This window comes from Panthera pardus, unplaced genomic scaffold, assembly GCF_024362965.1.
Source record: "Panthera pardus isolate Hobbes unplaced genomic scaffold, ASM2436296v1 HiC_scaffold_13, whole genome shotgun sequence".
NCBI lineage: Eukaryota > Metazoa > Chordata > Mammalia > Carnivora > Felidae > Panthera > Panthera pardus.
The window spans coordinates 200,539,674-200,566,185 of record NW_026526688.1 but is presented as its reverse complement, the minus strand read 5'-3'; the positions used below and the strand labels follow the sequence as shown (position 1 = coordinate 200,566,185).

The 26,512-nt window shown below is 54.1% G+C and overlaps 1 protein-coding gene across 5 annotated transcripts in view; it reads right to left on the bottom strand.

Annotated features, from left to right (window-relative positions):
- TBC1D14 (TBC1 domain family member 14) overlaps positions 1–26,512 on the bottom strand; it is a 95,959-nt gene that overhangs the window by 7,450 nt on the left and 61,997 nt on the right. For 2 of the 5 annotated variants that reach the window (XM_019453771.2, XM_053901718.1), the window contains 9 exons: positions 24,050–24,168; positions 22,215–22,297; positions 20,939–21,056; positions 18,880–18,986; positions 15,745–15,825; positions 14,724–14,818; positions 11,873–11,944; positions 11,028–11,156; positions 7,299–7,408 (listed from right to left, as the gene is read on the bottom strand). In XM_019453771.2, coding sequence (XP_019309316.2) covers positions 7,299–7,408; positions 11,028–11,156; positions 11,873–11,944; positions 14,724–14,818; positions 15,745–15,825; positions 18,880–18,986; positions 20,939–21,056; positions 22,215–22,297; positions 24,050–24,168 — 914 coding nt within the window. Of the gene's footprint in view, positions 1–7,298; positions 7,409–11,027; positions 11,157–11,872; positions 11,945–14,723; positions 14,819–15,744; positions 15,826–18,879; positions 18,987–20,938; positions 21,057–22,214; positions 22,298–24,049; positions 24,169–26,176; positions 26,295–26,512 lie in introns of those variants that run through there. The other 3 variants (XM_019453774.2, XM_019453772.2, XM_019453773.2) reach the window with 3 other exon arrangements.

The window sequence follows — 26,512 nt, the reverse complement described above, 5'->3', positions numbered from 1 at the left end:
GCGGAGGGTCTGACCAGACGAGGCCCCTGTCCACTGTGCTGAGACGTGCCCGTCGCGGACACGGGCCTCCTGGGCAGCCGCTGAAACCACCCAGGCGAGGTCAGTGAGGCGGCCAAAGCGGAGGAACTCTGGTCTCCGCGGTGGATAAATGCAACAGAGGAGTCAAGGGCGCTGGGTTTCAGCCGTGCAACCTGAAGGATGGAGCTGTCGCTTAAGGAGACGTGGGGTCTCTGGCTGTGTCAACAACGTCAAGAGGTGAGTGTGAGCACACGCGGTCTGAGCGTCAGACGTCCAAGTGGCCAAGTGATTTCATCCTTTATTTAGGACCTGGAGTTCAGGAGGGCTCTGGGCTGGCGACAGTCTGTGCAGAGATGGTACCAAACAGAGGCAGCGTCCCAGCACCAGACAGGGAAGAATGACAAACGTTGAACTGATCCCCGACACGTTCCCGTGTAGGAAAGTGGGCTGAGCCACACTGCACATCATTCACCGTTTCGTGTGCAGACCCAGAATCATCAGGGCCCCGAACGTCACACCTTAAATAAAACGCGCCTTTGGGGCGCCTGGGTGGCGCAGTCGGTTAAGCGTCCGACTTCAGCCAGGTCACGATCTCGCGGTCCGTGAGTTCGAGCCCCGCGTCGGGTTCTGGGCCGATGGCTCGGAGCCTGGAGCCTGTTTCCGATTCTGTGTCTCCCTCTCTCTCTGCCCCTCCCCCGTTCATGCTCTGTCTCTCTCTGTCCCAAAAATAAATAAAAAACGTTGAAAAAAAAAAAATTTTTTTTTAAAAAAATAAAACGCGCCTTTTAAAGACAACATTTCGCAAATCCCCTCTCACTCTTCGAAGGCCGTTTCCGGGACCGTGGGCTTGGCCTGGTTTGTTGCCCGGTGCTGGCGCTGAGCCCCGTATGTTTCCCAACAGTCACCAACCTCGGCCCGCAGAGTCTCGGGGACGGCACGGCCCGGGCAGAGAGCCACGCACTCCTTCGTCACACTCAGCCCCGAGATGGCCCCCTGGTCTGCCCTATGCCTCCCCTGAGCCTGGTGGATTCTGAGGCTCTCGGCAACCGGGGCTCAGCCCCTCGCCCCTCGCCCCTCGAGCCCAGGGTCGCGTGGCTCCGTCCCCTCGGGCTCCAGGGCCGACACCTCTGTCCGCTCACCCTCTTCCCGCCCCTCCTGCAGGAGCACGGCTCCCACGGAGAGGGGCCTTGCGCCAGTGTCAACCGACCCCACACTCGCAGACGCTTGCCTGCATCTGAAACCATACTTAGCTTCAAACGCCTACTGTGAGTAAGACACTGAAACGGTCCTCCCCTGACTGCCTCTCAGCAGAGGGCGTTTCAGCAGGCACCGCTCACGCAGCTCAAGAACGCACGCGCTCAGCTCCCGCTCCACCAGCCTCTGCCCCGGCCCCACAGCGGGGTCGGGGTCGGGGTCGGGTCGGAGCAGCGGGAACAAGGGGGCTGCTGTTTGCACAGGGCCCTCCCGCCCTTCCCGTCTCCAGCCTTTCGTGGGCTCTCACTGTGCCCAGTGCGCTCGGCTTCCTCCTGCTCCAATCCTGCACCGACCCGGGAGGGCACGAGGGACAGGGCCCCGAGGCCTGCCCAGGACGGCTGCAGGGTTCTCCCCGTGGTAGCCAGAGAGCATTCAAGGCTTCTTCTCCTCTGGACCACTGAGCATGACGGCACTTTATACCAAAAATGGTAACTTCAGGGGCGCCTGGGTGGCTCAGTCGGTGAAGTGTCCGACTCTGGATTTTGGCTCAGGTCGGGGTCTCACAGTTCATGAGATCGAGCCCCAAGTCAGGCTCTGCCCTGACAGCATGGAGCCTGCTTGGGATTCTTTCTCTCTCTCTCTCAAAATAAATAAACTTACAAAAAAACGATTAACTTCAGGTATAAATTCAACGAACGCAAATTAACGTTATTTCTGTGTTGCTGAACTACCGTGGCTGCAGGCTTATAAAGGACACCAAACACAGCTTCTGTGCATCCGTCTCCCCCATGACGTGCGGAAGGAACAGGCCAGCTTCCGGGGCCTCCCAACTTCCAGAAAACACCCTGCCCTGCGATGTGTGTTCTAACTGTTCGTCTGAGCCTGCAGGAAAGCAAGGGGGTTCCGAAGGGGGAGGAGGGGCTCTACTGCTTCCAAAGCCTTCACGGAGGCCAAGGCTCACTCTCAGAAACCAACCTGACCCTGGTCCAGCCCCAAGGGCCCGGCGCAAGAGCTGGCGGGGAGTGCGGACTTCTGTTCTGAGTGCTGCCTCCTACGGTCTACACGGCTTATCCGACTGATCCTCGCTGCAACTCCACAAGGACGTACAATCCTCACCCCCACCTTCCGGACGAGGAAACTGCAGATAAAGGGCGGCTGTGGAGAAGTGTATCTCAGCCCGAGGCACAAGAGCCACCAGCGGTCTTTGCTGCAGGGAAGCCACAACCAGAGACCCTCAAGGCCCCAATTCCCAGCTGTGCCCAGATTCTCCTAGGCCTACGAGCCTCTGCCCCCGACCCCCTACCTCACCACGCACTCCCCGTGTTCGTAACAGACGGCCGAGCAGCTAGAACAGACGCTGAGAAATGAGGAGCTACCACTTAGCCTGATTAGATTTTGTGAGGATTAAATACATTAAAATGCCAAACATAACGTGCATTCATTAAACACTGGGAGGCAGTTACTTAAGGCTCTGTTCCAACTCAGTTAACCAGTCCGATCCCCGGCCCGATCCTGGCAGCAGTCACGTCCATCTCAGTGCCCCCAGAGCACTTTCTAACTGGGACCTCACGTCCCAGCCCCCAGCAGGGCCTGGCAGGCACCAGGCAAACCACGGGAGCCCCGCACCGTACCACAGACTCCGTGTGCGGCCAGGCTGGGGGCGTGCCGGTGACACGCGGGCTGCGCAGGCCCTTCCTGCGAACGGGCTTCTCACCGCAGGCTCAGACCCTCCCCGTCCGTGCACATGCACACACACAAACACACACACCGATGAAGGCCCCGGTGCACGCCAGACGCTAGCCCGGGCACTTGGGAGCTCAGCGAGGCAAGCCTTGCTCTTGGGGCGCTCGTAGGTTGACCTGTCACCCAAAAGTCAACATCCACAAATAAATGAGTACAAGCTGCAACAGAAACTAAAATCTGCCAACTTTAACTTCACCCTGAGCCTGTCCCTCAAGGTAGAGCTGCGGTGTAACGACGGGCTCTCCAAGGACCCCCGGACGCTAATCATGACGCGGACTGTGCCGTGGGTTCGTTAACTAATCCGAGATTACCGCAAAACCCACTCACGTCTCTGGAGAATTCTGCCACTCGACAGCGACAAGGAACAGCCTGAAGAGTTCGACGGCCGCGTGTCTGTCCTCCCACACGGGGCCCGGCACTGGCCACACGGAGGTGACTAAGCTCGGTCCGTGGCAGGAACAGCAAGAAACAAAAGATGCCCTCAGAGTGGGTCAGGGCTGTGATGGAAGGAGGCATGCGCTGCAGGGGTGGAAGGAGAGAAAAGAACATTCCGGAGGAATGACTCTCCAACTGCGCCAGGTTAACGGCCTCTAAGCTAGAATGTGATCATCGCAGTGCAGAGACACCATCCTGGGAATAAAGCGGGAACAATTCCCAGCTGGCCTCCGGTGGGTGCACAGCGTGGCAGGAAAGAGTTGGTCCTCTTAGTGCCCACACAGCTCACCCAGGACACTCGGCGGCCAACCCAGATGGGGCCCTCGACCCTGGGACACAGAACAGGCCAGAGAGCCTTCGTCCTCCGGCAGTTAGTAACCGGAAGCCTAGGTCCACCCCGGTTTACAGCACACGTCAGGTGCGGCCCCACCGCTATGGGTGCGCATGTGGCTCTGGGAAGGTGGCAGGACACACTGAAAAGGCAAAAGCTGAGCGCGACCGGCCTGGACCGCTCGCTACAGGTGTGACACCGGGCAGGGGCCTCAGGGGCCTCCTCTGGGCTAAGATGTGCTTACGCCTGCCCCGGACACCGTGAGGACAAAACAAGTGTCTCCGCAGCGTCAGCTTCGAGGGCAGGTCCTGAACAAGACGTGCTCTTCCCCTGGCTTCCTCCTCGCCGCCTGCCCTGTCCCCCACCTGAGCTCCTACCTGTGAGCACCCGGCCAAGACCCTGACTCACCGCAGACCATCAGTAACCGTGGACGGCGAGGGGGAAGTCCGGAAAACGTGGCTTTTCCTGTGCTCAAGTCAACCTACCTCCCAGCCCCTGCTGCAGCGGCAGATACAACGTCCTACCTGGTCCTTACTCTAGAAAGCAGTAAAGCAGGGGCCTCACCAGGGCATCGGGCGCCACCAGGACCCATCGCCACGGTCTCAGGAGTGGAATCCCTGAGCTACCTTTGCACCTAGACAGCCCGCACTGGCTTCGGTTTTCGTCACGGACAGTCCGGTCCAGGCGTTCCTCTCCCCAGGCACATCATCAGCACGCTGACGCGATCTCCGGAGCCTGAACTACGGGACCCGACGCTCGGGTGACACTGCCTTCCCACAAAGTCCCTCAGAAGGACTCCGTGGGACAGCGCACGAGGTCTGGAGCGGGAACCTGAGTTTGAACGCCAGCCAGCCATGGCCTCGGGCAGGCCACGCTGCCTCTCTGAGCCTCGCTTTTCTATAAAACAGACGTGTCACAATTCGCTCCAAGAGTTTGTTCTGAGAGTTAAGGGAAATCCTGTGTGGGAGGCCCTGCCACCAGGCAACATGGTGCCCCTGACCTTTGCCCCCACCTGGATCATAACTGCCTCCAGACAGAGGAGAAACGAACGGGTCCTGTTCGGAAAGGACGGTGCTCTTTACGCTGCCCCTGCTGACCCCGTCAAGATTAGTGCGCTGTGGGGGCACCTGGGCGGCTCAGTCGGTCAAGTGTCCGACTTCGGCTCAGGTCATGGTCTTGTGATTTGTGAGTTCGAGCCCCATGTCGGGCTCTGTGCTGATGGCTCAGAGCCTGGAGCCTGCTTCCGATTCCGTGTCTCCCTCTCTCTCTGTCCCTCCCCGACTTGTGCTTTCTCTCTCTCTCCCAAAAATAAACATTAAGAAAAAAAAAAAAGATTAGTGCACTGTAAAATCAATCAGAGTGGGTGACCTCCAGCACTTTTTTATTGTTTTATTATTTTTAATTTTTTTAAATGTTTTTATTTATTTTTGAGACAGAGAGAGACAGAGCATGAGCAGGGGAGGGGCAGAGAGAGAGGGAGACACAGAATCCGAAGCAGGCTCCAGGCTCCGAGCTGTCAGCACAGAGCCCGACGCGGGGCTCAAACTAATGAACTGCGAGATCATGACCTGAGCCGAAGTCAAACGTCCAACCGACTGAGCCCCCCAGGCGCCCCAACACTTTTTTAAATAAATAGAACAGAACAGGAAATATCAGGATGCTTTACACAAAACAAGGGTTAGGTATTGTCTGAAACTGGTTTCAGTCCTGTATACAGAGCGAATTTCTGGGCACGTGGCCACACACCGCATCACAACACAGAAATAATTCCTGTTTGCGAGCCAGGGTGAAAAAGTCTGAAAGACACTGTTCCAGGACAGTGTTCTCCAAACTTCGCTTTCAGCCTGAAATCCTAAAAATCTGAGTTGGGGCCCTAAAACAGGTAAGGCAGAAGTTGAAGACTCCGGTCTGGTCTGTCTCCCAACACACCCCCACGCCCTCCCAGGGCGAAGTCACGGTTAGCCCCGTGGCAGCACCAGCAGGGGTGCAGAGGGGAGACTAAGAGGTCATTTGCTAAATACGGGGGCCCTGCGAGACATGCCCGATAGGCCAGCCCAGAGCGCCCCCGCCCCAGGGGTTGCTTCAGGGCCTGATGCTCACTACTCCGAAGCGACACCAGCTACAAGCTCCAACCCCCAAACCCTGGTTTCCAGCGAGTATTCAGCAGAGTCCTAATAACAGTCTCGGGGTTTAGGGTGGAGGCAACAAATGGCAAGAATCCCAACGGTTCATTCCCAAGGGGGCAGGCAAGTCTGCTTTATCTCAGGGCCTGAGCCTCGTTTCAGATGCCCAAAAATCAGACCAGCTCCAAATCCGTTACCAACAGTTTTAGATTCACTACGCGAGTGGTGCTGAAGCCCAAATGGGCCTTTGGGCCGAGTGACATCGTTTTCGTCTGCAGAGCCCCTCTGTAAGCCGGGCAGTGGCATCACCTTCTAAGGCCCTACAAGGCTCATCGCTGCAGGCGAAAGATGAGACAACGGGCTCGGAGAGGGTTAATGCCCAGCACACGGCCACGAGGCAAGTAACAGGAGAGGCTGGACCGGGGCTGAGCATTCCAGAACCACACTCCTCCCACCTCCGCTCCACAAGTCTGCCCCCGGACACCGTGCTCTCCGGGGTGACACGCCACCCCCTCCTCAGGCAGCCACATCCACCCGTGTGAACCCCAGAACTCTCTAACACCTGCTATCTGTGTGTCTACTCAGATGTGCGGGGGGTACCTCAAAATCACTGCGGCCAAGCCAAATCCGTTAGCCTCACTGCCCAATCTGGCCCGATTCGGACCTCAGCTGCTGGAACAGTCGTGCCCCTCACCAGATGGACAACTCTCGGCCTTCTCTCACACACGCACACCAACTCTCTCGGGGACCCGAAGCTTTCCACTCCCGGTCTCTCCGTTCCCCACCGTCCCCCAGCTTCTGAAGCCTCAGTTCGAGCACTGGTCTTTTCGCATTTGTCCCTGCCCCCAGCCTCCCCAATAACCTAAGCCTCACTTCCAGATATAACCCACCTCCGTCCTTACCCCAAGCAAAAGCCCGCAAGCATTCCCGCCGGCTCCACAGTTCTGCACCTAAGACCCACGCGACCTGGCCTCCCCACCTCTCTCACCTGCCCCCCTCACCCTCGGCTCTAGGCTCCAGCATCACCGAATGGACGGCCACGGCCCTGCTAATTCTGGACCACCGCGTGCCCACATCGTGCCTGGGCTCCAACTCGTGGGACACCTCTGTGCGCTGTGACCCCCAAGCCTGGGTCCGGGGCTCTGTCCATCTCGCCCTCCTAACAGACAGCACGCACCACGCGCGGCACAGCTGCCCACGGACACACGCCTTCCCTCCGGACAGGGCTCCTGACGGGAGAGCACTGTGTCTCGCGCCCCACTCGTCACTAGGTCCCAGCAGAGAGCCAAGCACAGACCTGGGGCTTAGTGACATCTCGCTTGATGAATGGACACATGCCGCTCTGAAAGCAAATAGGTCCAGGAAACCATTTCTCCCCTTGAGGGAATAAAGGAGGACAGTCAGAGTCATAGGTAGTAATAAGGTGAGAAAACACATAGGAAATTCAGTCTTACCAATCAATTAGGTAGATGTCTGGAGTTAAGTTGTTTTTCTTGAAATGAGCAAATAATTTCGGCAAATTTTCTTCAAAGAATACCTCAAATGCAGCAAAATAGGTCAACATCTGGGGAAATAATGTGAAATGTACCAATTAACCGATTATCAGCACAGGTTTGCAATCTACAGAAGAAAGTCAACATTCTTAACGCTTTCAGGATACAATGGTCTTCTCGCGCAGTTGCTAACCCGTCTTGCCGGGGAACTCATCGCCGGGCTCGGGCAATTTCTACATCAGCGCCTTCTCTAGTCGTCACAGGGGCATCACTGGCTACACTGTAGCATCTCCTCAACTTACAGATAAGAGAACGGAAGCCCAGAGCAGTCACTAACTTGCCATCGGTGTGCGGCAAGGCTGGCCTTGAACTGTGCTGCGAAGGTGGGGTCTTTGTGGGCTCACTGTTCTTCTCTAAGAAGCAAGACCGATTAACCGTCTGAAAGAACCGGAGGCAGCGTGTGTCCCTCACTCACAACCCCAGCGCATCCAGAGGGGACAGGAGACTAACATGTGGCACAGGCAACGCCACTTGGCTTAGAAACGCTGCCCTTGTCACGCAGCGGGAGGCAGCCACGGCCTGTACCCCACTGGCATGTGCCTCCCGGCCCCTAGCGGGTTGGAACGAAAACAAAGTGCACCGAGCAGGGGAGCAGCACAGGAACAGAACGAACAGCTAGAGCTGGATGAGAAACCCTACCCACCAGAGCCTGGTGGCCCAGTTCTGTCCCGTTTACCAGCAGGATGCATGAGGGCGATGGCACTCTGAGACCCAAGGGAAGGATGCACTATAAACCAGTGGGCCCCAACGGGGGCGGGGGAGGACCCAGCCTCCCAGGGGGACATCTGACGATGTCTGAGGACATTTTTGATGTCACAGTAGCGAGAGGTGCTACTGGCAGCGATGCTGCCTGTCTCCCCTGAGGCACAGGAAGCCCCCCACCCCCCCACAGCTATCTGGCCCCAAGGTCCACAGGGCTACTTTTGGGAGACCCCATTCAACACTATGATTCCATAATCTTTCCTTAAAAATATAAGCTGAAATTCTTAAGTTTATTTATATTAAGAAAGAGTGTATAGGTGTGTGTGGGAGGGAGGGAGGGAGGGAGAGAGAGAAAGAGAGAGAAAAAGAGAAAAAGAGAAAAAGAGGGAGGGAGGGAGGGAGAATCCCAAGCAGGCTCTACACTCAGCATAGAGCCCAAGACGGGGCTTGAACACACGAACCATGAGATCATGACCTGAGCTGAAATCAAGAGTCAAATGCTTAACTGACTGAGCCACCCAGGAGCCCCTAAGCTAAAAAAATGTTTTCTTAAAAGAATTCTTTTAAGTTTTTTATTTTGAGAGAGAGAAAAAGAGAGCACATGTGAGCAGAGGGGCAGAGAAAGAGGGAGAGAGAGAACCCCAAGCAGGCTCTACAACCAGCACAGAGCCCGACACGGGTCTTGACCCCACAAACCTTGAGATCATGATCTGACTGGAGATCAAGAGTCAGATGCCTGAATGACTGAGTCACCCAGTTGCCCCCCTAAATTAAAATTCTGAAGTACGGTTTTTATTACAGGTTTCTAAACAGAAACCTGGGGTCTTATCTTCAAAATTAGGAAACATTTAAATATAAATCATTTTATTATACATATAAAGCTTTTTCCTGACGGTGAAAGTCTGTACAAAAATCTTAAGAAGTACGGAAACAAAAGAGGACCATCCGTAAATACTATCAATGTTGTGGTTCGTTTCCTTCTATTGTTAAATATGGTAGCTGTTACGGCCCGTGTTCTATTTCAGATACTTTTGAAGAAAACTAGCTTTTTATCTTCAATAACTCTTCCACGGTACAATCTTTTTTGCAAACATCAGTACCGCACTGGTGTGCTGCCAGATTTCGTTACTTTTCATTCATTTATTTTAATTCCGGTACATGAACACGCTGTGCTGGATTAGTTTCAGACGTACGTGCAGTGAGTGATTCCACGATGCTGCACGTTACTCGGTGCTAAGCTCACTCTTCACCCCCAGAACCTCTTCTCCGCCCATCTCCCCACGCCCCGCCCCGCTAGTGACCACCACTTTGTTCTCTACAGTGGAGAGTCTGCTTCTTGGTTGGTCTTTTTCCCTTTGTTCATTTGTTTTGCTTCTCAAATTCCACACACAAGTGAAATCACACGGTCCTTCTCTTCCTCTGACTTGTTTCACTGAGCATCGTACTCTCACGTTCCATCCGTGTCTTTGCAAGTAGCAAGGTTTCATTTTCTACGGCTGAGTGATATTCCACTGCGCACGCCTCGTTTTCTTTACCCGTTCATCTGTCGACGGACACTTGGGCTGCTCCCACAGTTTGGCTACCATAAACAACACCGCTATAAACACGGGGGTGCGTGTATCCTTTCAAGTTAGCGTTTTCATCTTCCGTGGTCATATACCTAGTAGTCCAACTGCCGGATCATACGGTAATTCTGTTTTTCATTTTCTGAGGAACCTCTAACCTGTTTCCACAGTGGCTACGCCAGTTTGCGTTCCCACAATGGTGTAAGAGAGTGCCCTTTCTCTCCACATCCTGGCCAACACCTGTTGTTTCTACTGCCAGATTTTAAGTAACCTTCTGTCTCCCCCTAAACTCCCTTTTAAACTGTTTCCATTTTCATGATAATTTTAAATTATCACAGCTATAAATAATTACGTGAAACCATCCCTGTGCGTAATGCTTTGTCCGTGCTTGTGACTTTCTCGGAACGGGGCTTTCTTTGAACGGTTCTCACAAGCAGAATTAGACACCCATGCCACTTACCACTACTGACGCTCAGGACCGAACTGCCCTCCACAAGGACTCATCAACGTCCTACGGGCCGCCATTCGTGCAGCAGTTCTGAAATACTTCTTTTTTTAAACGTACGTGCTGCCTGAGCAAGAAACCCTCAGAGTCCTTAGGACATTAAGGAAGAAATACTCTCCAGCTGATCTAAACTATCAGATCGTTTTGGTCTAGAAGTACTGGTGACAATCATCAGCAAATTATCAGCCAATCCAGGCAGCGCCCATTAAAAGGCCAACGGGCTCGCTGAATGGGCGACTCTTCTTCCGGGCCGTAGAAAGCCCACGGGCTTAGGAAGCAGAACGGGTTGAGCTCATGCCCCTTCCACTCACCAGCTGCGTGACCCGATGGGTCCTGTCGTTTCCGAGCCTTGGTTCATCTGCGCCACGCAGAGGACCCACCCCCAGGAGCAGGTGAGGGCGACTCCTGTCAGCTCCTTCCACCTATTCTGTGCCTACAGCAATGTCTACACAGTGTAGCCTGTGTCGAATCAAGGAGCTGGTCTTCACCACGTCTCCTCTCCGTGGTGAGCGCACTGCACGAAGCGGGGCCCCGGTGTGACAGTGGGCGGCAACGGAGGTGAATGGTGCGACGTTCTGTTTGACAGACCCCAACGCGGAGCCCGCGCCCGGCCTTCTGCTGTGCCACAAAGTGCACACATGCGGGCAGGAGCCACCCCTCCTCCCTTGTTTAAAGAATGTACTTTCAGAAATACTTCTGAAAGAATGTATTCAGAAACCCATACCAACAAGAAATACATACACACGACTATTAACCGTGCGTCTGGAAAACACATTCCCTTCCCCTCTGACGCAATGGTTAGCAACGCGGGTTGTGTGAGGACAGGGTACCCAGGGCGTATATGCTGAAGATACTCACAAGGCCATGGTCCACTCGGAAAAACGCCATTTGACAGGGTTTATTCAAAAGGTTAGAAAAAGCAATGAAGGCATCTGCAGTATCTAGGTTCAAGATCAACACTGCCGCTATAAAGGACATGCCCTGGACCTGAGGGAAGCAGAGAAGGGGGTTAAACTCACGGTAGCCCCACAGTCTGAGCTGCTCTTTCATCCGAAAGAGGAACCGTCAACACCCACCCTCGTGCTAGAAAGACCCACACAGCCACCCCCCCCCCCCACCCGCCCGAAGCTGAACCGAGAGCCTCCTGGACCCTGACCTGTCGTCCCTCCTCGGACGGCTCTGTCACATCAGCCGCCTGGCCCACGCCCCTTCAGTCCCCGCCTCTGTCCCCACGAGAACGATAAACGGACCTCCCCCCGCTACACATCTGGCATCTGAAGTACTGTCCTCCCGAATGTAGCGTCCCAGTGCCGTGGGAACATGCATCTAACTTAGTGTGTTAAATCTAAGACCATGCGCACACACACTTGCTAAGCCACAAAAACGGCAGCAATGGCTTTTAAATGGTTACTGCTTGGGATCTTTTTAATGTAGTGCTAGAAAAAAAAAAAAATCACGTGCCAAAAATGAAAATCAAACCCAATTAAAATGTGATGAATGCCACAGAGCGGCCGTGTCGGCTGGATCCCTTTACAAGAAAACGGAGGCGACTCCATTTACCACGAGGCTCTCCAACCCCCTCGACCACGACCGAAAGAAAACCTGAAGGCACGCAACCGGACGTTTGCGGCCAAGGTGGGCTGGGCAGCATGGACTTTCTTTGTAGAGGAGAACAGGATAAGGTATTGAAACAGTTCACTTACATAACCCACATCCGGTCGGTAACAAGTGTAAGCGCCCAAAATACTGTGCAGCGTGTCATGGTACGGACCGCCCTGGAAGGATCAACACACCGAGAACAACACGTGCGTAAGTCTGGTTAGTGCTCACGACGGCGTGTGGCAGCGCTGCTGCTCCTGCCGCCGGTCACGCCGGCCGTTCACAGACGACCAAGCAGCGGCCAAGCACGGGGCTAGCAGCTCTCCACGCACAGCGCAACTCAACAAGCGGACGGCCGACCCGCGGTTGACGAGGGAGGCCGCAGACTCAACCCGCAAAGCTGCTTGGAAGAAAGCGGGCAGCTCAGGCGTGAACGCCTCCTGAGGAAACCACCCTCCGCGGGCTCCCGCTGGGTAACTACCTCCCCTGCCCAGTTCAGCGGGCACGCCCGCTCCCCGCCCCAGGGTTCTTCGGGAGTGAGCGCCACCCGCCATCCCGACCGGCCTCCCTGCCTCCCTTCCCCGGATTCTTTCGCATTTCTCAGCACGGCAGCGTTAAGAACTACCCTCCAAGAGTCCAGGCCCGCGAGCGACCGTGGTATCCCAGACACCCTCCCGGTTCGGCCATCCCTCCCAGACGTGTGCTGGGGCTTCCGGTCTTCTAGGTGAGCGCAGAAGCCAGCACAGAGCCGTCCGCCGGAGTCCGTGTGTCCGAAGATGCCGTGAAGGCACCGGCCCGGCCCGCATCCCGCTCTCCCTGCCCGCAGCCACCATGCGGCCTCAGTTAACTCGAGGACTAAAAAGCGTACACGGTGTGTGTGACGAGGAAGTCACTCTACAGGCGACTGCATGTGACTCAGAAAGAACGCCGTGGCCTCGACCATCACATTCCGGCACACAGAAAATGTCAGGTGAAAGAGACACTGCCAAATCACAGGGGAACGAAGGGAGGAATGCCCACGGCAGGAGGGTAAATGAGAGAAGGGGGGCGGGCAGGGAGCTCCTGTGGTGGCACCAAATGCCCCCCTGAACACGGGTGTGGACGGTCACCACCCGAGAAACACCAGAGTGCCACAACGAACTTTCCTTAAAGGTAAATTGGTTCTCACTTAAAGGACTTCCTGCCCTGCCGAATGCTACGTGTCCTTTCTCTGACAAAGATAAGAGCTCCTGATTTTAGAACCCCGTGCTTTGGCCATCTCCCCACACTCTCCCCCTCCCACTGCCTTTGCTTTTTTAATATTACATGTTATAAAATTCGGAGCTGAGGGAACCACAGACTGAGGACACACCCAGAGGAACCCGGAGGAAAGAAAAAGGCCAACTTCTCTGCCATCTGCCCCGACCCCATCTGAGAGAGATCCCTAAAGCTCGTCTTCTTCGGGACACATCTCCCTGCACCATGATAATCGCCCAGCGGATCTGTTGAGAAGGCTGAGTCCCCAAGACTCTGGGAGATCACTGTGGGTCACCGGCCCTGGGAACGCCGGCCGTCCGCGTCGGCAAGGCGCCAGCACCTCCCGGGCCCCGTCCCGGCGCGCCCACCGCCCTTCTCAGCTACGCTGCAAGTGCGTCTCAGCACTGCCCTGACACTCCCCGTCCTCCAGGGTGTGGGCTCGTGCATCGGCCACAGCAGCCAGGAGGCGGTAAGCAGGGGCCGCAGCACCGAACTCCATGCTCTCTGTTCGATCCTTCAGCGAGGTTCTCTCCCGGGGGAAGCGGAGATCCCCTGCACCATCCGCTCTCTGATGCTTCCCTTCTACTCCTCCTTCTGCCCGGAATGTCTTTCCCGTTCTCTGGTCCCTACCCCAAGCACAACCTGAGAGCCCCTCCTCGGTGACCCGGTTCCCGACACCTCCCCCACGCCCTGGCTGCAGCTCCCCCGTGCTGGGACACACCCAGGTTTCTGCAAAGCCCGTGGGTCTCTAATGTCTACACCTGCATGCCGGGCTCACTCCAGGTGGCCGGTGAACCATGTGTTCTGGATCCCTAGCGTGTGCATGGCACGATCCTAGAAATGGACCTGACAGAAGGGGATCGGGGATTCCCAGGTGGCTCGGCAGGCCCCAAGGTGAGTGCATGGAGGAGGCCGGGGACACGTGTGGAAGCTGGTGCAGCGACCCACGAAGGATGGGCATCTGCACCAAGTAAGGGTGGCGGGAACACAGGACAGATTCGAGGATATTTCAGAAGCAGAACTGGCAAAAACCGTAACAGACTGGATACGGGAGGGTCCAACAAGCCCCCCAGGTAAATGTCTGCTGTCAGAAGAAGAGGCCTTCTGTTCCAGAATCCACTGCTGGCAGCCCTGCGTCCCGTCTTTGCAAATTCAGAAGCCCACGGGAAAGCCCCACTGGTCTCTTTCCTGCCATCCAAGAGAATACTGCATCCTGGCTCCCGTGGCTGGCTTCTATACCCAGTGGTGTCACACTGTCCTGGGCCATCTGCTCAGAAGCCCACCCTCACTGCCACCCGCGGCTGCCAAGGACTTCTGCAGCCACCCTGCCCCGCCCCACACCCCAGGCTCGACCACACCGGATCACGTCCTGAGTGGTGCTGTGTGCGGCCCCAGAACCGAAGCAGCACCAGGGGAAGCTGTCGGGCAGAACAGCACACGGGGCCCTTCCCGTGCCACACCTACCGAGGCCTCCATAAATACATTTCCAAAGGAGGCCAGAACGGCCTTTAAAAGCAGGGACGTGGCCATGCTAAATGTCTGTTGGAAAGAACCAGTTCCCCTTATTGGTGAAGTCGAAACGTATTGACGTGACACTGCCCTCCCCCCACTCCCCCCAAAATCCCCTAGTATTTTCAAACTTGATTACAAACATGTACGGTTTGGCGTCTATGACGTTTAGATGAAACATACTTAAAGCAACAAATTACCACCACTTACTTGCTGGAAAATGCAGAGATTCGGAAACGTTCTAGAAATGTCCAGTTTAATAAGCTCCAAACTGGCTTCTCTGTCTGCTGCTGAAAAACCGGCATCTATCAAAAGATCAAGAGTCACGACACGTGTCAGGGGCAAGCAAGTGCGAGAATCAGAAGGCTCTGAAGCTTTACAGGGATCAAACAGGGGAGCTGCTCTGCACAAGGACAGGGGCCCAAATGCAGCGTGAGCCAACAGACTCCACTCTGGGCTTCCAACAGTTTGTGGAGTTTCTTACTGAAGAGCAACGTCTCACAGCCCCGTCTGATGCTAGGTCATCATTAGTTATCTTCCAGGGTCTGAAATCAAAACCTGACTTGGTGTTACCTTACGTCAACAAGTGGGAGGGACAAACGAAGGACGATACACCAATGGCTCCAGGCCCGGGAAACAACAACACACGTTTACATGGTCTCCAGCATCGCTGGTGGGAACTCAGCCTGTGCGGCAGTTACCGCGGGGCACACTCTCGTGTTCCGTTTCTAAGAAATGTTTACGGATGACTAGTTTCGTATTTTCTGGACTCCAACACTCATAGTACGCAAAAAACCACGACAAGGTACTAGTTAACCAACCGAAGTCATCATTCCTGTGCATCACGGAAATTCCAGAAGCTCGTGTGGCAAACGTGCAGTGCCCCATATCCCTGGGGTAGTTCCCATAATCCTGCATGAGGCAACCCTGGCCCAGCCCTAGGGGCCAGCCTGCCAGAAATCACGTGAACAGTGAATCAAGGAAACCCCCCGGTTAGGACCGGCCCTCTTGCACGTCTGGACACAAACACCCCGCAGGAACTGGTAAATGCTTTCTCCTAAATGTTGTTTCTTCAACTTGTTTGCTCTAAAAAAATCCCTTTTCCTGTGAAGTTTTTTTTGTAAATTTGCACCAACCACCATGCCTGTTAAGTAAACTCTGTTGGTTATGTAACAAATAAGGACACACGTAATTGACCAAGGTGGCCCGCGGGACTCAGAGCCACATATACCTTCGTTCTCTGCTTCGGAGCCTCCTGTGCTGAAGGACCGCCACCTCTCCTTGGCTCGGGCAAGACAGATGTCAAAGAGCTCTGGAAGAGAAGCCTCCGGGTAAGTGTCACATGCACATGGGAGTATGTCTCCTCACGGGAACCAGAGAGGACACTGCTGCCTGTTCAACCACAGAGTGCACACCCATTCAGCCACGTACACAAGTCCCCCCAACGCGGCCAACGACACCACCAGGTACTAAGAAAGAACACACGATAGACCACTGTGTGTGGCGTCTACTTAAATTACACAACCCACCCATACAATGCTTTCGTGTCGGACTTGTTTGTGGGTCTAGTGCCTCTAGCAGGGTGAGCTCCTCGGGGGCGAGACCACAAAGGTCTTCCGCTCATTATGCGTCCAGAGCAAACGGCGCCGGGACAGACACAGATCAATAATACAGTCAATGGGTATCTGACCGATGGAGGGGGGTAGAGACCAGCGGAAACCCATCTGGTTCCAGACAAGGACAAGATGAAACCGCTACCCTCCACGGCCCAGCCTTCCTAATCTTGCTGCCTGAAGCGGGGGGGGGGGGGGGGGGGGGGCGGCAAGCAAAACGGGCAGAAGCTTCAAAACCTATAGGTTCTTGCTGGCGGGGCACCACCAGGATGAGTCCCCACAAGGCAGGCTCCAAATCGCCCGGTCCCGGTGCTGCCCGGCCATCCACGTCCGGATCACGGATGGGCACCAACGGATCACTAAGACTTTACCTGCAGCTACCCAGAGAACTTCTGTGACCTTATTTTCCCCACCGTTACCTGCAGAAAATAAGGCAGACCACCACCTCTGCCTTCCAGACGGCACATGCTGTTTTATTAAAATATAAGCCGAGAGTTGTAGTTACCAGTATGATGCTCCAACAGGTGAGATCTTGATTAATGACCTTTCTCCAGCCCCGTCAAAGATCTGAGAGCCAGCATGCTAGGGGGCCGGGGCAGAAAAGGGTATGACTGTGAAATGTAACCTCACCCTATCATCATTAGACAGGAGAGTGTAGGGAGCCTCGGCCTGCTCTCACTTTCCAGGAGGGGGACCCAGCTTCGGTCACGGTAGCAGAAGACAGAAGAGAACGGCCGCGTGGCCCCTGAGCACAGGGAGCCCCTTCCCAAATGAGGTATGTGACAGTTAAAGCACAGACGCCAGCAGACTCACGGGAGGATGGGTCAAAGGGTCAGGGTTTTAAAATATATGATCTCCGTGGCTTTACTCCTGTGTCTACGGGGACGAGGGAGACAGAAAACACACCTTCTTCCCAAGTCCAATTTCAGAGCTCAAGCCTGACTTCCCTAACAGCGGATTACTTCCCTAATAACTAGTATCACACTGACTTCCAGTTAAGTGTCCAGTCTCACAACCACAACCTTTAAGAGCAAAACTCCAGGCCTTCCCAACTTGGAAAGGCGGGCTTCAGAGTCAGGCAGGGGACAGCCTCCGCCACACACGAGCGTCTGGGGCACAGGATGGCCGTCAATGCTCTGTAAGACGTGCAAGCAAAGAGTCTAATGTGATGTCCGGCCTGGACAACTGGAATTCACGACCATCTGTGTTCTTACACTGGCTTAAATATTCAGTAAAACGAAGACCAGGTAGAGCCCAATAGTTGGCATTCGTTCATTCAATGCACCTGTCGTGTGCAGAGCACTGGGCTGGGCACAGGTGACAGAGTGGAGAGCATGACAGGCAGGACCCCAGCTTCCTGAGCACCAGCTCTGGCGGGGGCCACGGACCCTAGGCAGCTCCTCAAGAAAGATGCGATTTAAGTAAAATGAGCCAATATCAACATTTAGATAAACTTTCAAGGTATGTAACTGATTAATTAGCTGTGTAGCCTAATCTGTTCTGATACGGTCCACGGAAGACTCTAATTCAAATAAAATCTACCCAGGCATCAACGAAAACCGGACACACACAGTACCCTGTACCACAATCGGCTGTTGAAAGAGTTGAGAAAATTTTCAAGAATAAGGACCCGGATAATCACTCAGCAGTTTGTCCACACCTCTACCTCCGGGGAAGCTTTTAACAAATCAGTTGCTACAAGTTAAATGTTACACATCATCTTCTCACATGAAGAAGGTAGAGTTTTGGTTGGTATGGGTTGGCCAAAAAGGGAGCCTTGAGGACATCACTATATATAGAAACCAGTAACCATCCGCTGCCTGGCCAAGGCCACGATCATGGAGAGAAGATGAAAGTCTTGTAAGATTAAAAAAAAATAAATAAATAAAGGCAATAAATAAATAACACGAGCCCTAGCTACACAGAGAAGATCCAAATTAATCTGTTTTCAACTCCAGTGTCCTCAACAGGGTAAAAACCGCCACCGTCAATTGCACAGGCACTTCCTGGGCACCAATACAAAGACGACGAGGAAGCAGCTCCGGTCTCAGCAGCTGAGATCGCAGCCAGGAGAAAGGGAAGAAGTAGAGACCACCATCGATCAAGCACGTAATCGTAAGTCTCTGAGCTCCTGGCGTCCATGGCCCGCTGCGCGCACAGTCTCACTGGGCGATGGGCTCAGAGCGGAAGGGAGCCCACTGGGCGCCGCTGACGGAGGACAAGGGCCAGTGCACCACACAGGGCATCCAGCGAGACAAACAGCCCTGAGAGAGGGGAGTACGCATCTCGAGGTCTCCTCTGGCACAAGCTACCGGTGCCTCAGGGGCCCCTGCGCACAGCAGCCGTCCCTCTAAGGTGCCTGGAACAAAATGCTGCAAAAAGCCAACAATCCCCCAAACAGGATGCCTCCACAGAAACCCTGTCATGTGCCCATCAAGACGTGCTGTCCACAGGACTCTGACATGCCCCAGCCCGCCGATGCTCTGACACCCTGTCTGTCCAGGGAGGAGGACCGGTATCGGGAAGAAGGCAGTTGTTTGCTCTGAACTACCAGGTAACTGAAGCAGCTAGGAGTGACCCCAGCCTCCCGGAGGACGGTCCCCAGGCTTCTCACAAGACACGGCTTCACGGCAACGGCTGCCTTTCTTCCTAACAGGCCAAAGGGGACAGGAGAAGCCAGAAGGCTGGGGGTGGAGGCTGGCGGGGGTATGACAAATGGATTCTCCAAGCCTGGGACCACGCAAGCTACTCACCATGGGTGATGTTTAACTCGTTGCCAATGGCTAAGCTCCAGACTTTGCCTCTCACACTGGGAGGGATTCCCTGCCACCATAAATCTCGAACTTTTCTAGAGCACCACCTGGACAAAAATGGAAGCATGAAATTAGGAGTTTGTTCTCAATGAAGAAATCTGTCTGCCCGTGTGCCTAGCCCCAGACCACGAGAGCGGGGGATGCACAGTCACGTGGTACAGCCCCTGCCCTCAGGGAGCCTGCAGCCCAGGGTTCCAGAGGCCAGGAGATCAACAACTGGCTTCCGCTGGGCAATGGCTATGACAGGTGTGCCAGGGCCCCCGCACGAGCAGGAAGGGCGCTGCAGCTCAGGGGACCTGGGTGCTATTCTGGAGCTGAACCCCGAGTGACCAGTGGCAGGTGAAGCAAACAGAGGCTGGGAAGGGCTTTCTGAGTGGAAGGCACAGCGGCAAGAAAGAGCCTGGCTGGCTGCAGGAACTGCCGACAGCTGGGCACGGTGTGGGGGTGCCGGGAGGCACGGCCGCAGAGCCGCAGGGGAGGGGACCCGAGAGCCCCGTGGCCGGCCACCGCACTGCTGCGCACCGGCCACCCGGGTATTGAGCTGCCAAACTCCACTGGCCACGGAGACTCTGCTAACCCAGAACGTTCGGAACCGCACAAAGGCGCTGAGGTCCGCTGGCCGCGACGGACACGCTCTGCCAACACACCGGACAAACGTAAAGTGCCAAAGACTCCCCAGGCGCCTCTCAATGCAGCGCCGGCTGGTGCTGCAGGAACCGGGTCTGCATCCCGCTCCACCCACGCCCGCGGAGCCCAGAGCAGATCGCCCCTCTCTGACCCCGTAACGTCCCCGCTAACACCCGGATGGTGAAACCCTCCCCTCCAGGGGCCGTACTGAAGATTAAGGGGGACGGAGCACAGAGGTACCCGGCACAGTGCCTGGAGCCCCGCCGGCGAACTGAATGGCAGCTGTCATATATATAACGCACGCATCTAGATCACGTCAAGCATCGGACAGCGCCGCGCGGACGGGGAGGGACGGTTCTGCAGCCCCAGGGCTCTGAGCACCTCAAGCCTTGTTACTGGGTCCAGCCCAGAAAAGCAGGCTCTGGGAACAGCTTGTTTACCTAGTAGACATGCTCAACGGCCATCTGACCCCGTGACGAGAGCGAGTAACACCCGGGAAAGTGCCAGAAGCAAGTCCCCAACATCCCGCCACACGGTTCAGTGGGAAGGGACAAGAGCTGAAGGGAAATTCGCATCCAAGCTCCCCGGCATCCCGGCTAACGGGCTGAGGCCCGAAAGGAGGCACCGGCCTCTGTGCGTGGCCCTGGGACTGCTGTCCTGTCTCCATTCTGAACACGCAGGAAGAAAAGATCTACAGCTGCCCCTCTGCTGTTAAGATGACTGCAGCCGCCAGACTCTGCTGGGTACTGGCCAGAGTACCAGTGTCGTCAGAGAAGACCCGGTCCCCATCTTCAGAAAGAGGACTATCGACACGTGAGCACACAGATGCAGCAGACCCAGGGGTCTTCTACAATCACCTGGGCAGGGAAGTTTTCCCCAGGGAAGTCTCAGCTTTCAAGAATGAAGACGTAGTTGGATGAGGAGTTACAGGGCAAGAGCACTCTAGGCAAAGGACATGGAACATGCAAAGGCCCTGCGGCTCCCTAAGAAAAGGGCTCATCAAGGAAGGAGAGCTGGAAGGTGAGCCTACGGATAAAGCAGCGGGCTATCTCACAGAGGAATTCACACTGTTCGCGGAGTTGCAGGAAGTCACGGACACTCTCTACAGGGAGGGACACAGACCTGGGCTTTAGAAGATCCCTCTGGCTACTGAGCACAGGACAAACTGGGGGTTAGGTGGGGGCTGTCACGGGGTCCAGGCAAGGATCGACAGGACGCGGCCGAGGCGGGGAGGGAGACTCCAGGCCACGCAAACATACAAGGTAAATTCGCCGAGGGCTGTGACGGGAGCTACAGTGAACAGCACCGCCAGCTACAGGTGACAGAGAGAAGCGCCTGGTGGCCTAGCAGCCCGACCACCGCCGCGGCTTACATTGTCTCCCAGTTAGGCAAAACCTCGTTGTTCCAGGTGAGGACGGCGTTCCCGATGCTCTCCTCCAGGCGGCACCTCTCCTCCAGCTGCCTCCTCCTCCGCTGCGCCTCCTTCAGCTCTGCCGACCGCGACCGGAAGCAAGAACAGAGCACCTGTTAACTGACACCCACCCTGTTCACGCTGCGTGACTTTCCTCAGGGTCACGCTGCGAAGCCACCACAGGCCTCTCTCTCTAGACCCGTTTCAGGCTCACGGAGTTTCAAGAGCTCAGGTGTCACCCATCTCTTGGGAAGCTTTTCAGGCAGAGCACAAGTACAGAGGCGGTACTCACGTGAGAACACAGTTCACCGATCAAAGAAAGAAACCCGTGAAATCCACCGCCTGGTCAAAAACGGGAACATTACCGGACCACCAGACGCCCGTGGCCCCTGCCCGATGCCCTTCCCAACAGAAGCCCCAGCCTCGCCCCCCTCCTGGTGTGTAAGCAGCCCCCCTGAGAAATACCCTGCATCTTAACTGACACATACTTTCTTGTGTTTTTTTATGGTGGTAAAACACCCAAAACAAAATTTACATCTTAACCATTTTGCACGTAGGATCAGTGGCATTGAGTACGTTCACGCTGTTACGCAGCCATCGCCATCGTCCGTCTCCAGAACTTTCCCGCCTTCCCACAATGAAACGCCACACCCGTTAGACACGGACTCCCGTGCCCTCCTCCCCCGGCCCCCACGATTCTACTTCCATCTGTGTGTCCTTCAGTGAGTAGCCTCTTTCGCTGAGTGTAACGCCCTCCAGGTTCGTTCCTGTGGTAGCACGCCTCAGAATGCCCTTCCTTCTTACGGCTGAATTAATATTCCACTGTATGGATGGGCCACAGTTTGTTGATTACGTATACTTTTCAAACATGCTGGACTCTTAGGGATTTTAAGTGTTGCAAGGGATTTTATCAAATCCAATCACATCTTCTTGTAAATAAGGAAAAGAGAGCCCAGGGAGGAGAGGAAGTCTGCGCATCACCAGTGGCTGAAGCTTTCTCCAAACCACTTTCACCCTGCACGGTCTCTTTTCTTGGGTAAATTCTATTACCTTGAATAAAGTTACCGGGAACGGACGGTTAGTAGAAACATAGACTTTTGATGGAACATTATAAACTTCAAAACATTAAGACATTTCCCAAGGTTCAGGATGTAGGGCTCCAGGAGGTACAAAAATCTCCAGAAAGACGCAAAGTCTTGTGCTGTCTTACACAACCGACACGCAAGAATCCCGTTACCTCGTTTTTTGGCCTGAACCACCATTTCTTCATACTGCTGCCTGTGTTTCTGGGCTTCTTCAGCTGGCTTCGCTGGGAGATTTCTTGATAGAAAATAAACAGTTTTCACCATTTTAAATAGCAAACAAAAGTCGCTGAAAAACAAAGCTTTCAGAATTACTTGCTAAAAAAAATGACAAATTCAAAGACCAAAAAACTACATTTGTTACAAAGACACAACAATTTCGTAAACTAAACATACTTTCAGACGCTAAAACAAGCTCACTGTGAACAACCTGAAGTACAAAGATCACTGGAAAGAAGAGAACAATTGCCCACGGTCCCAATAAACACTTCACCTTTTGGAATTTTTCACCCCAGTCTCCAAAGCAACTGTAAGCTGACAACGCACTAGTAACCGTCACGGTCACGGTGAACCAGGGGCCCTCCGGAAGGGTGGCACGTGTACGAACACGTGCCTGGGCCAGTTTCTCAGGGGCACAAGGTCTGTTCGTATCCGCTACTGGCTCATCTGTTTGGTTTCTTACACACAAATGTGCACCTGCACGGGGTGTGCAACTTCGAATCCTGGGTAAAAACACTAAAATCAAGGCTCCTTCAGGAAAGCGCGGGAGAATCTGCTGGCCCTTGACAAGTGGGAGGCGGCAAGGTCTGGCTGGTGCACCCCGTGTTGGGGCACATTCGGAATGAGCCACCGCCCTGCTGCAGGAGGGCACGGTGCTGTCTCCCGGAGGCCACCGTTCTGGGAACACCGCGGGAGCGGTGATCCTCAGTGGGCTCTTTCCACGCCTCTGTCCACCTTCCTCATCCGGCACTTCAGGGCTTCTCTCCCCGTCCACGACATACCCACCAATTCCAAGGACCACGAGTTAACATCAGAAGACGCATTTCTTCTTTGGATTTTATCAGTTTTAAATTTCAGAATGGGCGGGGACCCAAGGGACCGCTGCTCTACAATCTCTCTTTCTCCCTCTTTTCACAGCTGAGGGATCCTTCTACTCAAGCGCAGTGTTCCACGGAAGCTCGATACTGAAGCGAGGTGAGCTGCGGCCTGTACCTCCCTAAGGTCTCCAAGCGTGGTCTGTAAACCCGTCCTCAAAACCGATCTCATCCGTGCAGGGACACCGGAGGCCCAGAGAGAGGCGGGCCTGGTGAGATCGCTGCAGCCCGTGTGCTGCAGATTCCACAGAACCCAGCAGGCCAGTCCAGGACCTGTCCCCCAGGACTGGGGCGCCCCTGCAACGCCGCCTGTGCGCTACGTACACTTCCCGGGGTTCTGGCAGTTACAAGCTGGTCCACAGTTTACAATAGCTACTTAAGTATTTCTAAACGCTGAATTAAAATGAAAAACCACTTGAATGGAAAACCCGGAGTCAGAATTTCTGTGTTAAAGGACAGTTTTCCAGAGAAGTTCTTTTATTATTATTATTATTATTATCATCAGAGAACACATGTCAATGTAGGCAATAAAGAGGAAATGAGGAAATGAGCATTTCTAATATGAAATATGGCTTACTCTTCTCCCCTCTGGTGCCCCCGGCCCTCTTCTAGTGTAAACTGTACTCATCTACTAAAGCAAACATTCTAGAGAGTCTTTTAAGACTCACGCTGGTCTCGGGGCGCCTGGCTGGCTCAGTCAGTTGAGCGTCCGAATTCAGCTCAGGTCATGATCTCACCCGTTCCTGAGTTCAAGCCCCACGTCGGGCTCTGTGCTGACAGCCTAGAGCCTGCTTCAGATTCTGTGTCTGCCTCGCTCTCTGCCCCTCCCCTGCTCATGCTCTCTCTCAAAAGTAAGTAAAAAAAAAAAAAAAAGAAAAGAAAAGAAAAAGACTCACGCTGGTCTGTCTTCCAGGATGAGTGCGGTGGTAGAAAGTGGCTCAAAATCAAGATTCTTCCTCACATTCTGCTTCGGAGAGGGCGGCTTGCTAGGTCGTCCAGCCTTGTCTTCATATTCCTGGAACAAAGAAACAAGGGATACCTGTGGGCCTGGCCAGCTCAGGTGTCATGACGCCCTTCCGAAGGCGAGAAAGCTGTTTTGTAACCAAGTCTTTCACGTGATTTTGAGGATAATGCACCGAAACCACTTCCTTTTCAGAAGGAAGAGCCACCCACTAAAGGGGTCCCACAGCCCCGTGGGGAGAACCGTGCCCCTCCCCCGCGCCGGTGGGGGAGCCGCCGAGGACCACCATCCCAGCAGCCCCTTTAGAAGGGCCCACAAGCCACCTCGGGTGTCCTCTGCTTCTCCTGGGTTAAGAGGCGTATCTTCCGGCTTCTGAACAACGTCAAGTTGTACTGATGATTGCAGTGGCCGCTGGGAAGCTCAGAGCCAGGGCAACAGCCAACTCCGGCACCCATCTGATCCCCTGGCTTCATCTCCTATACCCACTCCCGACCGAAACCTCAAACCCACTTTCTTTTGTCTCATCGCGTTTGATGTATTTTTGTTGGCTTTAAATCGCTTCTGCGATGGAAGAGGTTAAAACTTTTTTGCAGAAGATGAAAACGCTGTTTCACTTTACATACATATTTTTTTAACTGAAATGAAGGTGACACAACGTTATATTAGTTTAAGGTGTACAACGTACCAACTCCGCAGACAACTCTGTGTATTATGCTGTGCTCACCTCCCGTGCAGCTACCGCCTGTCCCCACGCAGCACTAGGACAGGAGCACTGACTCTACTCCCCGTGCTGCGCACTTTGTCCCCATGACTTACTCGCTCCACAGCTGGAAGCCTGCATCTCCCTCTCCCCTCCACCCATTTTCCCACCCCCACCCCCTCCCCTCTGGCCACCACCAGTGTGGCCTCTGCATTTACAGATGTTTCTGCTCGGTGTTTATTCATTTGTTTTGCTCTTCACATTCCACACATGAGTGAACTCATCTGGTATCCGTCTCTCTGACTCAGTTCACTTAGCATAACACCCTAGGTCCATCCATGTTGTTGCGAATGCTGTTTCATTTTCTTTTTTTTCAATTTTTTAAAATATTTCTTTATTTTTTGAGAGAGAGACAGAGTGCGAGCGGGGGAGGAACAGAGAGAGAGGGAGGCACAGAATCCGAAGCGGGCTCCGGGCTCCAAGCCGTCAGCACAGAGCCCGACGCGGGGCTCGAACTCATGAACCGTGAAATCATGACCTAAGCCGAAGTCGGACGCTTAACCGACTCAGCCACCCAGGCGCCCCTGTTTCATTTTCTTAAAAGCAGAAACATAAAACAATTCTTTAACACCTTTGTATGAAGCCATCACTGCAAGTTGTTACATAAATATTTGTGCTATGAACAGCCTCTCAACCCCTGGGTAACTAATCTGTCCCACGGACTGCGACCACAAAAGCTTAGTCACGTCTGGTGACCCACATTCCAAATGCCCAAACAGGAGAGTTCAGGACAGTCAAGCAAGTTGGCACCAAGGAGTCCGGTTTCTGATATAGCGCTCGCGGGTACCCTTAGCCCTCCACAAAACAGGAAAAAAAAAAAAAAAAAAAAAAAAAAAAGAACCAATACTTTCTGGTTGCCTATTATAGACGAGGCTCCCGGGACCCTCACTTAAGGGAAGACAATCTAATTGGTACGACAGGACAAACAAATGAATAGTTAACCTAAGACTTAACACCCATTCCAGATAACAGAGGCAGTATCCCAAGTGGAAAGGAATTAACTGCTAAATGAATTTTATTAACAGCTGCCAAGGAGGGTGTTACTGGTAAAATTATTTGGCAAGCGACTCTTCTCTCAGCTAGAGAAGCCTGTAGAGGCTTCTAAAAAGTGGAGAGGAAAATTTCTTTCCTCAAACTACGTAAGCTATGAGAAGAGAGTGCACGGAGAGGCAGGTGGGTGGGGCTGTTCTGTACGTCTGGATGGACAAGATCAGATGACATCACTGTCTACTCTAACTTAAAATGGTTCCATTAAAATACTAAAACGACTTCTGCCTGCCCAGACCGACAAAACAGACTCACTTTTTCATCGATTCCACATCTGATCACGTGTGGTTTCGGGCACTCGGCTGCAATCTAACACGACGCCAGGCACTGGAAGCTTCGAATCTAGCGCCTGGACGCCCCAATCTTGAGTTCCGCGGACAATCTACCAAAAGCTGTATGTTAAGAAAGATTCTGAGGCATGCTGCATTTTAACAAGAATTAGTAACGAATGCCCTGTAAGGTCCTATCTGGTGACCGTGGTCTAGTGACCTATACGCCAAGGCCAAAAACGATAAGCCCCAAGTTAAATGTCCCAGAACGTGGACACCCGTTTCCATTCGCTGTGTGTGCTTTACACACACTGTGTCACTT